A 12002-nucleotide genomic window follows, 5' to 3' on the forward strand; every position below is an offset into this window, starting at 1 on the left:
TACACCACAGACTTTGGTAAATTACTGAAAACATCAACAAATCTTGGAGATAATTATTATCTACAATTATTACAACTTGTAAATCTTGTTCACCTTCTTTGTGTGGTTGTTTTTTTTTTTACATCTGCAGACATATTCTTATCTGTTCTTATCCAAATTTAGATGCTGTACTGGAAGGAAAAGCACTTAGAAATGTCTTCTACACTCTTGACCTTTGGCTCCTTAAAGCAGTAGAGTCTCCCCAGCAGTGCCATCTATCTTTGTTGATGGTAATTTATGGCTTGGAGGGTACAGACACTGTCCATTTCAGCATCTGGCATAAAGTGTGCCACCCGAGGCAGACCACAGGGAGAATGGCCAGTTCTCCCAAGTACAGGCTGTTTCCTGCTGGGTCTCTTACATAAGGGTGCCACCTGTCTTACATTATCTTATGTCTTCAAAATTATTCAGAAGTCTTACGGTTACAAATTAGTGGCACTGTCTAGAAAAAGCTATGTAGAACTGACTATTCCATACATAGGCACCTACACATTATGCATGTACACCTGTGTGTGTATGTAACCAAAAAGGTTTATGTCTGTGTGGTATGCATATGTGGGTATGTTACACAGCATTATTTTTAATAGAAGCAGTATTGCTTATAAAATATCCCTTGGGTTTTCTTTGAAACCTAAGACATTTGGTAATGAAATAGTATTGAACTTAGGGATTTTAATAAACTGAAAATTATGTGCCATAATGTAAGCATAGTGAAAAGGGGAGTAAGTTGTTGAACTGTGTGTAAGTTTTGAACCGTGTTTACTTAGGAAAAAATTAGAAGGGCACTTTTTGCTCCTTTTGAAGGTAGTGTTGGTGGAAAGTTGCCTTTGTGAACTTTATGCAGATAGACAGCAGTGCTGGTAGCTGTAGCCCAGTAAGGGAGAAGGGGTTCAGACTTCTGTTTCATTTTCTTTCGTTCATATTCTACTGATGACTTTTACTGGCTCCTTATCGTTCCACTGTTTTCCTTGTCCATTAAGAATATATTTCCGTATTCTCTCTTCACTGTTGTCTGGTTTAACATAACCAGAAAGACGTCATCAGAGAGACAAGTGTTCTTGTTTGCCTTTGTAGCCTTCCACGTCACCCTACAGACAGACTTGCCGCTTTTTCGTCTCACCGTCTGTCTCTAGTCCTCTAATGCAGTAGCATCAGCGTTTTCAGGCATTTATTTTCCCGTCAGCTTCAGGCACTTGGGAGCTCCCAGGCTACGCATGTGGCAGCAGTGCAGTGCCACTCCTCCTAGTGATTCCGATATATTCCCACTTTCTTCATTGATTTAAAAAAATATTCCAAGTTTCCTTGATACTGGTACACTAACATTTAGAAGGCAACTTTTGGGGGTTAGGGGAAGAACATTTTGACTTTATAGGAGCTCATTTTTCTTGTTTGGTAAATAGGGTTTTTCTCTTTCTTCCCCCCCAAGGCTCAATTACTCAGGAAAAAAAAAATCTTACATGTTTCACATTTTCTACCATAACATAAAATATGTTTTCCACTTCTATTATTAACCTGTATGATTTTGATTTTGGGGAATGGATGGATTACATTGATAGTCTATTAAATTATAATTAGAAGCAGCTGAGTACACTTAGCTTTTCTGACATTTATAGGAAAGGAAAAAGAGAGTAGAGCTTGGGTGGGAAGTATTTTATCAAAGAGGATAAAATTAGATGCAGGTTTTTTTGTTTTTTTTTTTTAGTGCTCCTCTGGTTGCCAGGCCCATTCTACTAGCATCTTCTAAAGCAACTTAGGATACCTGAATTTTATTCAGAGTGCCAAGAGAGAAAATGTTCACACATTGCAAATTAGTATCACATACCAAAATTCTACATAACTATTTTACCCATTTATATAATACCCAGAGTTGTGTATGGCAAGTACATGTACACTTTAGTCTGTTGAGACCTTCTTATACCCTTGGAAGAAAAATGTTTCCATGGAAAGATTGATATCTAATAGAAATCACACTTAGAACTGCCAGTTAATACTTTCAGAAGCATCCTGTCTTTTCCATCATCCAGTCTCTCTGCATTTAAATCTTTGAAAGAAGCACTGTGAAATATGTAGTCTTATAAAAATGCATTATAATTACAGAGATGCTTGGGAACATAATATTGCTTCAGTTGGTAAAGGTTTGATCTAATTACCTTGTAATTACCTTATTATAAAAATCTGACCTGTCATCTCATGTGAAGACCATTCATAGGATTAACTGGACCTCTGGGGATCTTGGAGGTATTATGATTGTTATTTTTGCTTTGTTGTTATTAGCTGAAGATTTAAAGGACCGGACATACTGAAATTTGTTATTTTTCAGTGTGAAAATGTGCCAATCAGGCATTTGTTTTTTGTGTTTTATTCGTAACTATTTTAGAGGCAGCAGGAGCCACTTACTCTGTTCATCTCCAAAACTGTTTAATATAGTGAGGAAACCAAGCCCCAGCAAGGTTAGGTGGCTTCTTCAAGGTCACACAGCCGTTACTGCCAAGCCCCATCATCAGGTCTGTCACGAAAGGTGCATATGGATTATGTGAGTGGCGCATTAAACGCTTGACGACACTCCCGAGCAGGAGGTAGTTCCTAATGTTGAACATAGATCACCTACTTCCTTGTGATACATGGAAGAGATGGAAACCAGCTGGTGCCTGCAATGCCAGTTCTCATATGGCTTCATTATTTCTCACTATTTAATTGCCGTTTCTCCTTATCTTCTTCAGGAACGACTTGCCTCCCAGGATTGTGTTTGTTGTTCTTTGGTTTTGTTTTTTAACTACAGCAGTACGTTGTTTCCCAAGGTTGTTGGTTATGTGCTTCCAGGGACCAGCTTACACTGTCTCGGGTCCCCGTAACAAGTGACTAGGAATGTCTAGCTGGTGAAAGAGCATTACACTTAGCACAGGGCCCGTGTGACCGTGCGGGCCGCACACTCATGAAGCAGACCCTATGGATCTGGGTGTTTTGTCTGAAATGTCCTTCTTTAAACATGAACATACTAAACTGTAGGGTTATATATTTTGATACACTACAGAAATTAGCTTGTTTTTTTGATCCAAGAAGATAATTTTCTGTTCTTTCTCTGTTGATGAGTTTATACTGTGTAATAGTGATAAAAATTTTTCCTAAGATTTCCCAAGGAGGAATGCTGGAATTGCAGAACGTAGAAAATAAGAAATGTATGTTCTGCTTGGAGTGGGAGTGTCCAGACTGAGGAGTAATTCCTCCCCAAAATTGTTACGTGATAGGCAGTGTCTGCTGTATAATTTGGTTTTGGGGCATTTAGTTTGTAAGAGAATGTTTGACAATGAAAAAAAAAAAGCCGTGCCCATTTTCCAAAAAACCTTTGCATGGAGGCAGCCTGCATCAGCTAGCCTCGCCTTAGTGACACTGCGTGTTTTACCAAGGATGCCGAATTCCACCTCGGTGAGATGCTGGTCATCCTGTTACACATGAGTGAGAGAACAGTATCATCTGATGTTTGTATATGCCTTTTACAAATACACTGGTTAGCTTTTTGTTACATCTGGTTTCCTTTTTCTGATATGAATAATGTTCAATGTATGTTTGAATGTTGAAGGAGGTAGAAAATATGCTCTTAAAATAAACAGTATTTGAAGCTTTGCATTAAAAAAAAGATGAACCCACCTTAAAAATTTTAAAAAGACAATAGAAATTCTGTTCAAATGATCAGGTGTATCTGAGTGCTCATTTCTGTCTTTCATGACTTTTTAGATATTTTATTTTCAGATATAAGAGGTTAAAATTCTGTTTTATAACATAGTAAAAGTGACTTTTAAATTTTTTTCATAGAAATCTTTATTAACAGTAACCCTTTAAAATGATTTAGCTTTATTAAAAACATACCACATGACAAATAAATGTACATTTTTTATTCCTATATATTGGTATTACATTTTCTTCCCCCAAATCTGGAGCTAAATTGTCTTTTTTTCAGAGAAAGATAGGATTTTTGAACAGTAATGCTATTTGACTAGATAATTAACTTTAAAAAGATATGTGTATTTTAGAATAAGTAAAGAGAAGGTTGTTTTTTTAAAAATATATTGGCATTATGTGAGTTCTTCTTTTATAGTGCTAATATAAATTTTACCAGAATTCAAATTTTTATTGCCTTTTTTCTATTCATCCTCTTAAGAGATAGCCAACAGTGCCACCATCAGAACAGACAGGCTCTTCTCATCATAGGTATTGGTTTTTCTCAAAAAAAAAAAAAAAAAAAAATTTTTTTTTTTTTTACTCAAGGATGGTTGAAAAACTATATGTTTAAATAGACATGGAAAAAATATTGGGAGATAACCAATGACAAGTTAAAACTGCTTTTATTTATTTTATGATTGATTGAATCAAATTCATAAAATTACCCTTCAAAAACATTTTACTAATTTGGATACTTACATTTTGCCAAGTCATTCTGTCTAGCTAGCATTATATTGATGCCAGTTCATTGTTAAAATCTTTAACTTGTTGAAAGAAACAGTCCTTGGCCTGATCCCATCTTCCATTTTGAGGGCAGTTTTCTCATTGTGTCCTGTTTTTAATATACAATTTATTTTTTCATAATGGAACTTTAAAGGTAAACTGTCAGGTTAATTTTAATTATGATGATTTCAGAATCTATATTGAAGCATAAAATTATTCTTTCATGGTCTGATACTTACATGATATGGTATATTTATTTTTGAATGAAAAGAAGCCTGTTCCCCATCTTCCTGTTGACATCAAACGGTCTTCTGATATGCTAATCCAGCGTCAGGGAGGGCACATAGGCTTTATTTGGACTCATTCCAAGTCTGAAAGAAAATTACGTGTCTAAAACTGATTTTGCACTGTTGCCCCATAGACTGAAAACTGATGCTGATGCAGGCTGCGGTTAGTAAGATTTACCGCTGAAACATGACCTGGGAGTTTTTACCATTTTAGTAATAACCCTATCTGCTTCTTACCTGGTCTTCTGATTGTTACTTGTTTTTTGTTTTTTTGCTACTGAGGTAATAGTCATTGAAGTTGCTAATAAGTTCATTTCTATAGTACATGTTACGATAAAGATTACCCTGAAGTGATCTGCGTTTCCTTGAAGAGGTATCCTTTGGCGCAGTGGGTGCATGTGAGTCAGTAGACTTGACCCTGTGCTAAGCACGAGGTAGGCAAGCTGGCAGCTTTCTTTCCCTGTATTGTCTTTCCGCCCGCCCTCATCTGGTCACAGGGGTAGGGACTGACAGAGTGTGTTGTGTTGGAATCCTCTGAAGTACCACTTCTCCATATTCAGTTACCAAAAAAAATCAAAACAGTTGAACTTTCTAAAATGTCACATCATCAGATAAAGTGCATTAAAGCACATGTTTAAATGTTGATGTCTGTGTAAATACTAAAAAGTTAAAATTGTCTGAAAATTTGTTTAAATGCAATACTGTTTCATGTTGGTCATTTACAAATTTTGCTCAGAAACCAGTTACATTTTGGCTTTGAAAAATAATTTTTATGTAAAGAATCCTTACAAATCCTATGAAATGAAACTAAGGACTTTGTTCTTGAATTAGGATATTATTAGTATATTCTTCCAACAAATATAATGCAGAAAAATGGGCACACATATGTCCCTTGGGGTACTCAGTTACGGCCCCTCTTACGCATGATAGTGCAGTCTTTCCAAACTAGGATGTGCACGCTCAGCTTTCTACCCTGGTCTTCCTGTCATGTTTTGCTCCCATGTTTAGTTTTATTTGTTCAAAGCAAAGTGCAGGTTTGACTTGGAATATGCAGTGGAAATATTCATGAAAACTTTTCATGCAATTCCCTCTTATTTATTTAATTTTTAATAAATGAAGTGATATTTCAAATCACCAAGGGTGGTTCAGTATTTAAAAGGAATTCTACTTCACTACCTTCTGTCAAGAGAAGCCCTGTCTTGTAATGAACGTAATTACCTCCAGGTCTCTAGACTTTCTTATTCTGGCTATTCTTAAAGTTGACATCCTTCTTTTAGATAAGAAATCACCTTACATGGATGTTAAATTTTTGAAACAGGTGGACATCACAGAGATGTAGCCTGATATGGCCTATGCTGACTTTAGATACAGTAGGGAGAAATTTAAGGTGTTATATCAGGTACAAATCCTGGTATCATTTCACTATGAAAATTCATATATTTTTTAGCTTCTAATAGGTAGATGAGAATAGGTGTTTTTCTGACTTAAGTCAGAATCTAGTTTGAAAAATTTTTTTTTAATCTTCTTGTTAATTTTTTAAACAGCATTTTAAGAAACAAAAGAGGCTAATTCCTGAAAGAACCGTTTGGAAATACTTTGTGCAGCTGTGCAGTGCATTGGATCACATGCATTCTCGACGAGTCATGCACCGGGGTGAGTCCAGGCTTGTGAAGCTTTTCACGTTGTTGTAAAGCGCACTAGGCAGTTTACGAATAAATTCCTTCCAGCCATTGTGTTATCATGCTTTCTTAGGTGATTTATTTCCAAATTATAACCTTATTAATACCAGAATGATAAGCCTTTAAGTAAAGCCATATTTGGTTTTAAATAAGAATGAGAATTAGTTATTTTTCTGTTTTTTTTTTTTACTGATTATGTTAGTAAAAGTAAAAAAAAAAAAAGATGCAGGAAAGCAGTTGAATATGCTTAAGTAAGAGTTTTTTTTTTTTAATGAACAGTATACCTTATAGCTACTCAGATTTTTAATGTTCAGCATTCACTCATAATATATTCATGATTCCCAGTCAAATGGTCAGACCAAATGTATGAAGGTTACATCACTGAGGCAGTGGTCCCTTCATTTTGGGATGTAAAAAATTTCAGTACAGTTGACTTAAGCAATTAAAATAATGTCATCTAAGTAATTATCTGCATCTTTTTTGATTTTATATTTTATGTAAACATGTCAATAAATTACTATTAGTGTTCTTGCCTGGAGAATCCCAGGGACGGGGGAGCCTGGTGGGCTGCCGTCTATAGGGTCGCACAGAGTTGGACATGACTGAAGCGACTTAGCAGCAGCAGCAGCAGGGTGTTTAAAACTGATAGAAGGCCACACATTTATTTTGTGCGTTGAATTACACAGAAGTTCATTTGAAAATGGAAAAAATACATTTAAAATGAAAATTAATAGTGCTAATCATCCTGTATTGATTGTCTATCAAAGGACCAGGAACTCAGAAATACTAGGATATGTGAAAATTACTCAAAATAAATAACTGGTTCAGAATTCAAACTGACTTTCATTTTTAACATATATTTTAAGTTCTACAATGAGAAGTATTTTTAATCCCTTGAATATACCTACACTGACATCATTTTTCACCCAATGCCTTCTTTTAATTCACAGATATAAAGCCAGCTAATGTGTTCATTACAGCCACTGGGGTGGTCAAGCTTGGAGACCTTGGGCTTGGCCGTTTTTTCAGCTCCAAAACCACAGCTGCACATTCTTTAGGTAAGAGACACAAGATAATTTCAGTTATCTGTCTGCTTCCCTCCACCCCACCCACGTGATTAAAATATAAGGGACATACGAATTATATGCCAGCTCTTATCGTCTAAATACTATCAATATTTTAAAAATCCTTAGGTCCTGAGCTGAAACCTATCAGGTATAATGTGTCCATTCATATGACACTTGGACACTTCTCTTTGACCATCAGGCAGTCACTTAGTAAAAGAAAATGCCAGTGAAAAAATCTAGTTTTAACTGTTACCATGGACCTTCCCTTTTATTTTATGTTTGATAATATTAAGATAGTATGAAGAATAAACTGTATCTTGAAGACCTCACCTTACCATTTAAAAATGTTAGAGTAGTTTGCAAATTTATTAAAGTAGCATACATGGTTGTGATTACTCGAGGGGGGACCTACAGATGATTTGTGGCTCAGGAGGAAATACTCCCCTAAAGTGTAAAAGTACAAGTAGAAGACACTTGTAATTTATTGATTCTAGAGCTGATAACATACCAGTCTCCTTTGTACCTAAAACAGAACTGAATGTAGCTAGTCCAACAGTACCTTAATGTAAACTGGTTTTCCGTTAACATAGCAATTACTGGGAAGAAATTATTTTTAGACTGAATAACTTAAAGGGAATGATAGTTTCTCCTAAAAGTTTTCAAGTCATAGTTTCCTTATAACATAAGACTTTGACAAAATGGTAACCATCAAATAAGAATTAAGATAAAAATAATTTGGCTTTAATTTAATGATGCCTCATCTTTGCTGTCATAATGTCATTGAAAACAATTGATTTTTTAAAATTAAGTTATTAAGTGAGAAATAAAAATTAAACGGTCTAATGAGGAATGAGTTTCACTAAATGACAAAATAATAAAACGAGCCAAATTAGGTGACTAGACATTTTTAAAGTTTTCTGACGTTTGTTGCTGAGGCTCTGTGAGACCTTGAACCTGTCGCTTGATTCTTCTGCATCCGGGATGGTGTGTGGCATATAGTCAATATTTGGTGGATGACAGAGCATTGGACCCTAGATTCAGGAGTTGTGGGCAGATAATACTTTTTCCGCCACACAGAGTTTCAGTTTTGTTTAGTACTTTAAGAAAATAAAATTTCAACTGATACTGAGTAGTACTGCTTTAGTTCTTTCACTTCATATTTATTTTCATAGAACATTGCAATTTTGAGGGGGATAGGGAAATTTGATATAAAATTCCATGAAAACTGCATGAATTTGCATAGCACTTGAATCAAGTTTTATTTGGAAGTTCCAATTCTTACCATGCAAACAGTAGAGGACTTCTGTGAAGAAAAACTCAGACTGTTCCAAGCCAGTGCCACTGGCCCTTAGGCAAGATAACCCATGTTGACTTTGTTACTCACCTGAATGGAATGTCCTAACAGCACTCTGTCAGTAATCTATTATACTTAAAAATGCTTGGTCATCATTACACACACACGCGCACGCGAGCATGCACAACTGCACGTGCCCTTAGCTCTCGCACAGGCATGTGTACTGTGTACATGCCGCTTGCAGGCTGTCGCTCTGCACATGTGTGCGTGTGTTCCTGCACACGTGTGTACCGTGTACATGCTGTTTCGCGAGCTGTCACTCTGTACATGCTGTAGTTGCCTGACCCTGAAGACCCAGCACTATTATGTGAAACCAGTTTTGGAAGTGCGCTCCGTTAGCTTGCCTGCCACTGCTTCTTACAGATGTTCTCAATGGGGCTTACAAATGTACGTGCATCTCTAGGTTTAGGCGATGTATTATTCCAAATTATGTGATTATAGAGAGCAAAATTTTAATAGACTGAATAATTAAGAATTGCTAGGATGAGATGGCTGGATGGGCATCACTGACTCGATGGACGTGAATCTGAGTGAAGTCCGGGAGTTGGTGATGGACAGGGAGGCCTGGCATGCTGCGATTCATGGGGTCGCAAAGAGTCAGACACGACTGAGAGACTGAACTGAACTGAATGTCAGTTTTTATCTAAACCAATTCACTTAGGGTCATGTAGTTGTATGTAGTTTTATATGTGTGTACACGTGTACACACACACACACACATACACACACACACACACACACACACACACACACACACACACATGAATTGGGGATGCCCATAATCATAAAACATGCTGAGGCACAGCCAGTGAGGAAGTAGCAATGAGACTGATTGGTTCGATGAATGAATCAATAGGAAAATAATTTCTTTCCCAAGTATTTTTGTTTTCCATGTTATTTTGAGAAAGTATTCTTAACATAAGAAAGCATCTTGTATTTCTGCCTGTCTTTTCTGTGAAGTAGAAATTTTGATGGTTTGAAACTGAAGTTCAGTAAGCAAAGTACGTTGAATATCAAGAATTAAAGTTTGAACTCTAGCCCAACAAGGTGTTTGGACCCAATAAAAATCATGTAGAAGGATCAGGAAAAATTCTTTGCTAACAAAGAATATGTATAAAATAACAAGGATAGAAATTGTGACACAGACTTACATTTGTTGACAAGTTGACCTTAATTTTTGCTTTTAAAAAATTATTGCCCTCCTGTGTTATTGACTTACACTTTTGTTTTTAAGAGCAAATTTGAAAGAGTGTTTTAAAAATAAATACTAAGGATATATGATACAGCACAGGAAAATTTAGCCATTATTTTGTAATAACTTTAGGTGGAGTATAATCTATAAAAATACTGAATCACTATGTTGTACACCTGTTATAAAGCAACTGTACTTCTGTTTAAAAAACTAAAAATAAAAGATTGCTTCTAAGAATTGGTTCCAAAAAGTACTTGAAAATGTGGTCACCTATATAAATTTATTTTGCTCACAGAAAATTTGATAAACTCTATTTTATTGTATGTTGATTTTTTTTTCTGCTTTTGCTGAGAAGTAAATCTGTAGGGCATGATTTATTCACTGCTGCTGCTAAGTCGATTCACTCGTGTCCGACTCTGTGTGACCCCATAGATGGCAGCCCACCAGGCTCCCCCATCCCTGGGATTCTCTAGGCAAGAATACTGGAGTGGGTTGCCATTTCCTTCTCAATGCAGGAGAGTGAAAAGTGAAAGTAAAGTCGCTCAGTCGTGTCCAACTCTTCGTGATCCCATGGACTGCCACCTACCAGGCTCCTCCGTCCATGGGATTTTCCAGGCAAGAGTACTGGAGTGGGGTGCCATTGGCTTCTCCGATTTACTCACAGTTCAGGTCTAAATATTATGAAACTACAAATAAAAGAGATCTGTATGTTCATAAAAGAAAATTCGAGTAAGTTTAGTTTGAATGAATTCTATTCTGGAGCTAAATTTCATTTAATTTTGTAAAGGAGATTTTCTTCCAGGAATTTAAGTCAATAGGACAGAAATACCAAGGATTTCTAGAAACATCTTATAATTATGCATTTATATTTTGTTTATTCCAAAATGTCTTTTTTTCAAATATCAAATTTTTTTCACTTACTTTCACTTATTTTGACTTAATCATTATAAGGAACACTACCAAAGTTTTTTGTATTTAATAATCCTTAAGAGATTATTTGAATTTTTTAGTTGTCTCTCCAGTTTCTATCTCTAATATGTATCATTTAATTCCATGATAACGTGTCAACCTGCAGTAAAATCTCTGGTTCTGTCACATTTTCTGTAGCAGATAAGGTTGTATAGACAGTCATGTTTCCAGCCAGTTTTCAGAACCAAGTTTTTAACTTAAAAGTACGTCAGCATGGAGCAATAATAATTCCTTAAATTTGGGGTTAAAAATTACATACCAAAGATGATGTTGCTGGATGTTCAGATCATGTCCAGATCTTCAAAAGTGGAGGAAAAAAAAGAAAATCTCAGAAGCCTTAAGTTTATTTCTGCCCCCACCATACACACCCTCTCCCAGCCTCTCCACTTTCTTTTCTGTCCTCCTCACACTGTAAGCACTTCCTGTTTGGACTAGGAAAAGATCCTTCTGTGTTTGTAATATTCCTTTTTAATCCATTCTGGTTACCATATTCCCAGCAGAGAAAATCTCTTTCTTTAAAGACATTATCTGATTATCTTACTTCCTCCAAATCTTCACCTGTTCTCTATGGCCTAAGGACTACCATGAAAAGCCCTTGGCTCGGCATTTGGGGTCCTCTGGGGGTGGTGTCCTCTGGCCTGCTCCCCTCCTTGGCTACACGCCTTCCTCCATGATGTCTGCCACGCTTTTCTTCTTGCCTTGTTATGAGTGTGGAACAGAAGGACGTTTGTAGAGGATGGTACATTTCTGGATTGATCTGCCCGCTGTGCTGTAGGACCTTGATCAGGCCATTTATTTCCTTTTCTCAGGTTCAGTTTCCAGGTTTCTATGAGTAGAAATGTGGGTAGTAACTGTGCTGTGTTCACCAGCCCCTAGCCATGAAATGGAGGTAAACTTGCTTTCTGAGCACTGTGGTGTACTGCATAAATGCTGAGTTGCCTTTGTGACCGTGATGGTGGTGAGGAGACAGGAAAA

At 36.4% G+C, this 12002-nt stretch overlaps 1 protein-coding gene across 1 annotated transcript in view; it reads left to right on the plus strand.

The window, feature by feature from the left end:
• NEK7 (NIMA related kinase 7) overlaps nt 1-12002 on the plus strand; it is an 83578-nt gene that overhangs the window by 40325 nt on the left and 31251 nt on the right. The window contains exons 5-6 of the mRNA XM_068985889.1: nt 6311-6419; nt 7396-7503. Of these exons, the coding sequence (XP_068841990.1) occupies nt 6311-6419; nt 7396-7503 (217 nt within the window). The remainder of the gene's footprint in view (nt 1-6310; nt 6420-7395; nt 7504-12002) is intronic.

This window comes from Capricornis sumatraensis, chromosome 14 (assembly GCF_032405125.1).
Source record: "Capricornis sumatraensis isolate serow.1 chromosome 14, serow.2, whole genome shotgun sequence".
NCBI classification, from domain to species: domain Eukaryota; kingdom Metazoa; phylum Chordata; class Mammalia; order Artiodactyla; family Bovidae; genus Capricornis; species Capricornis sumatraensis.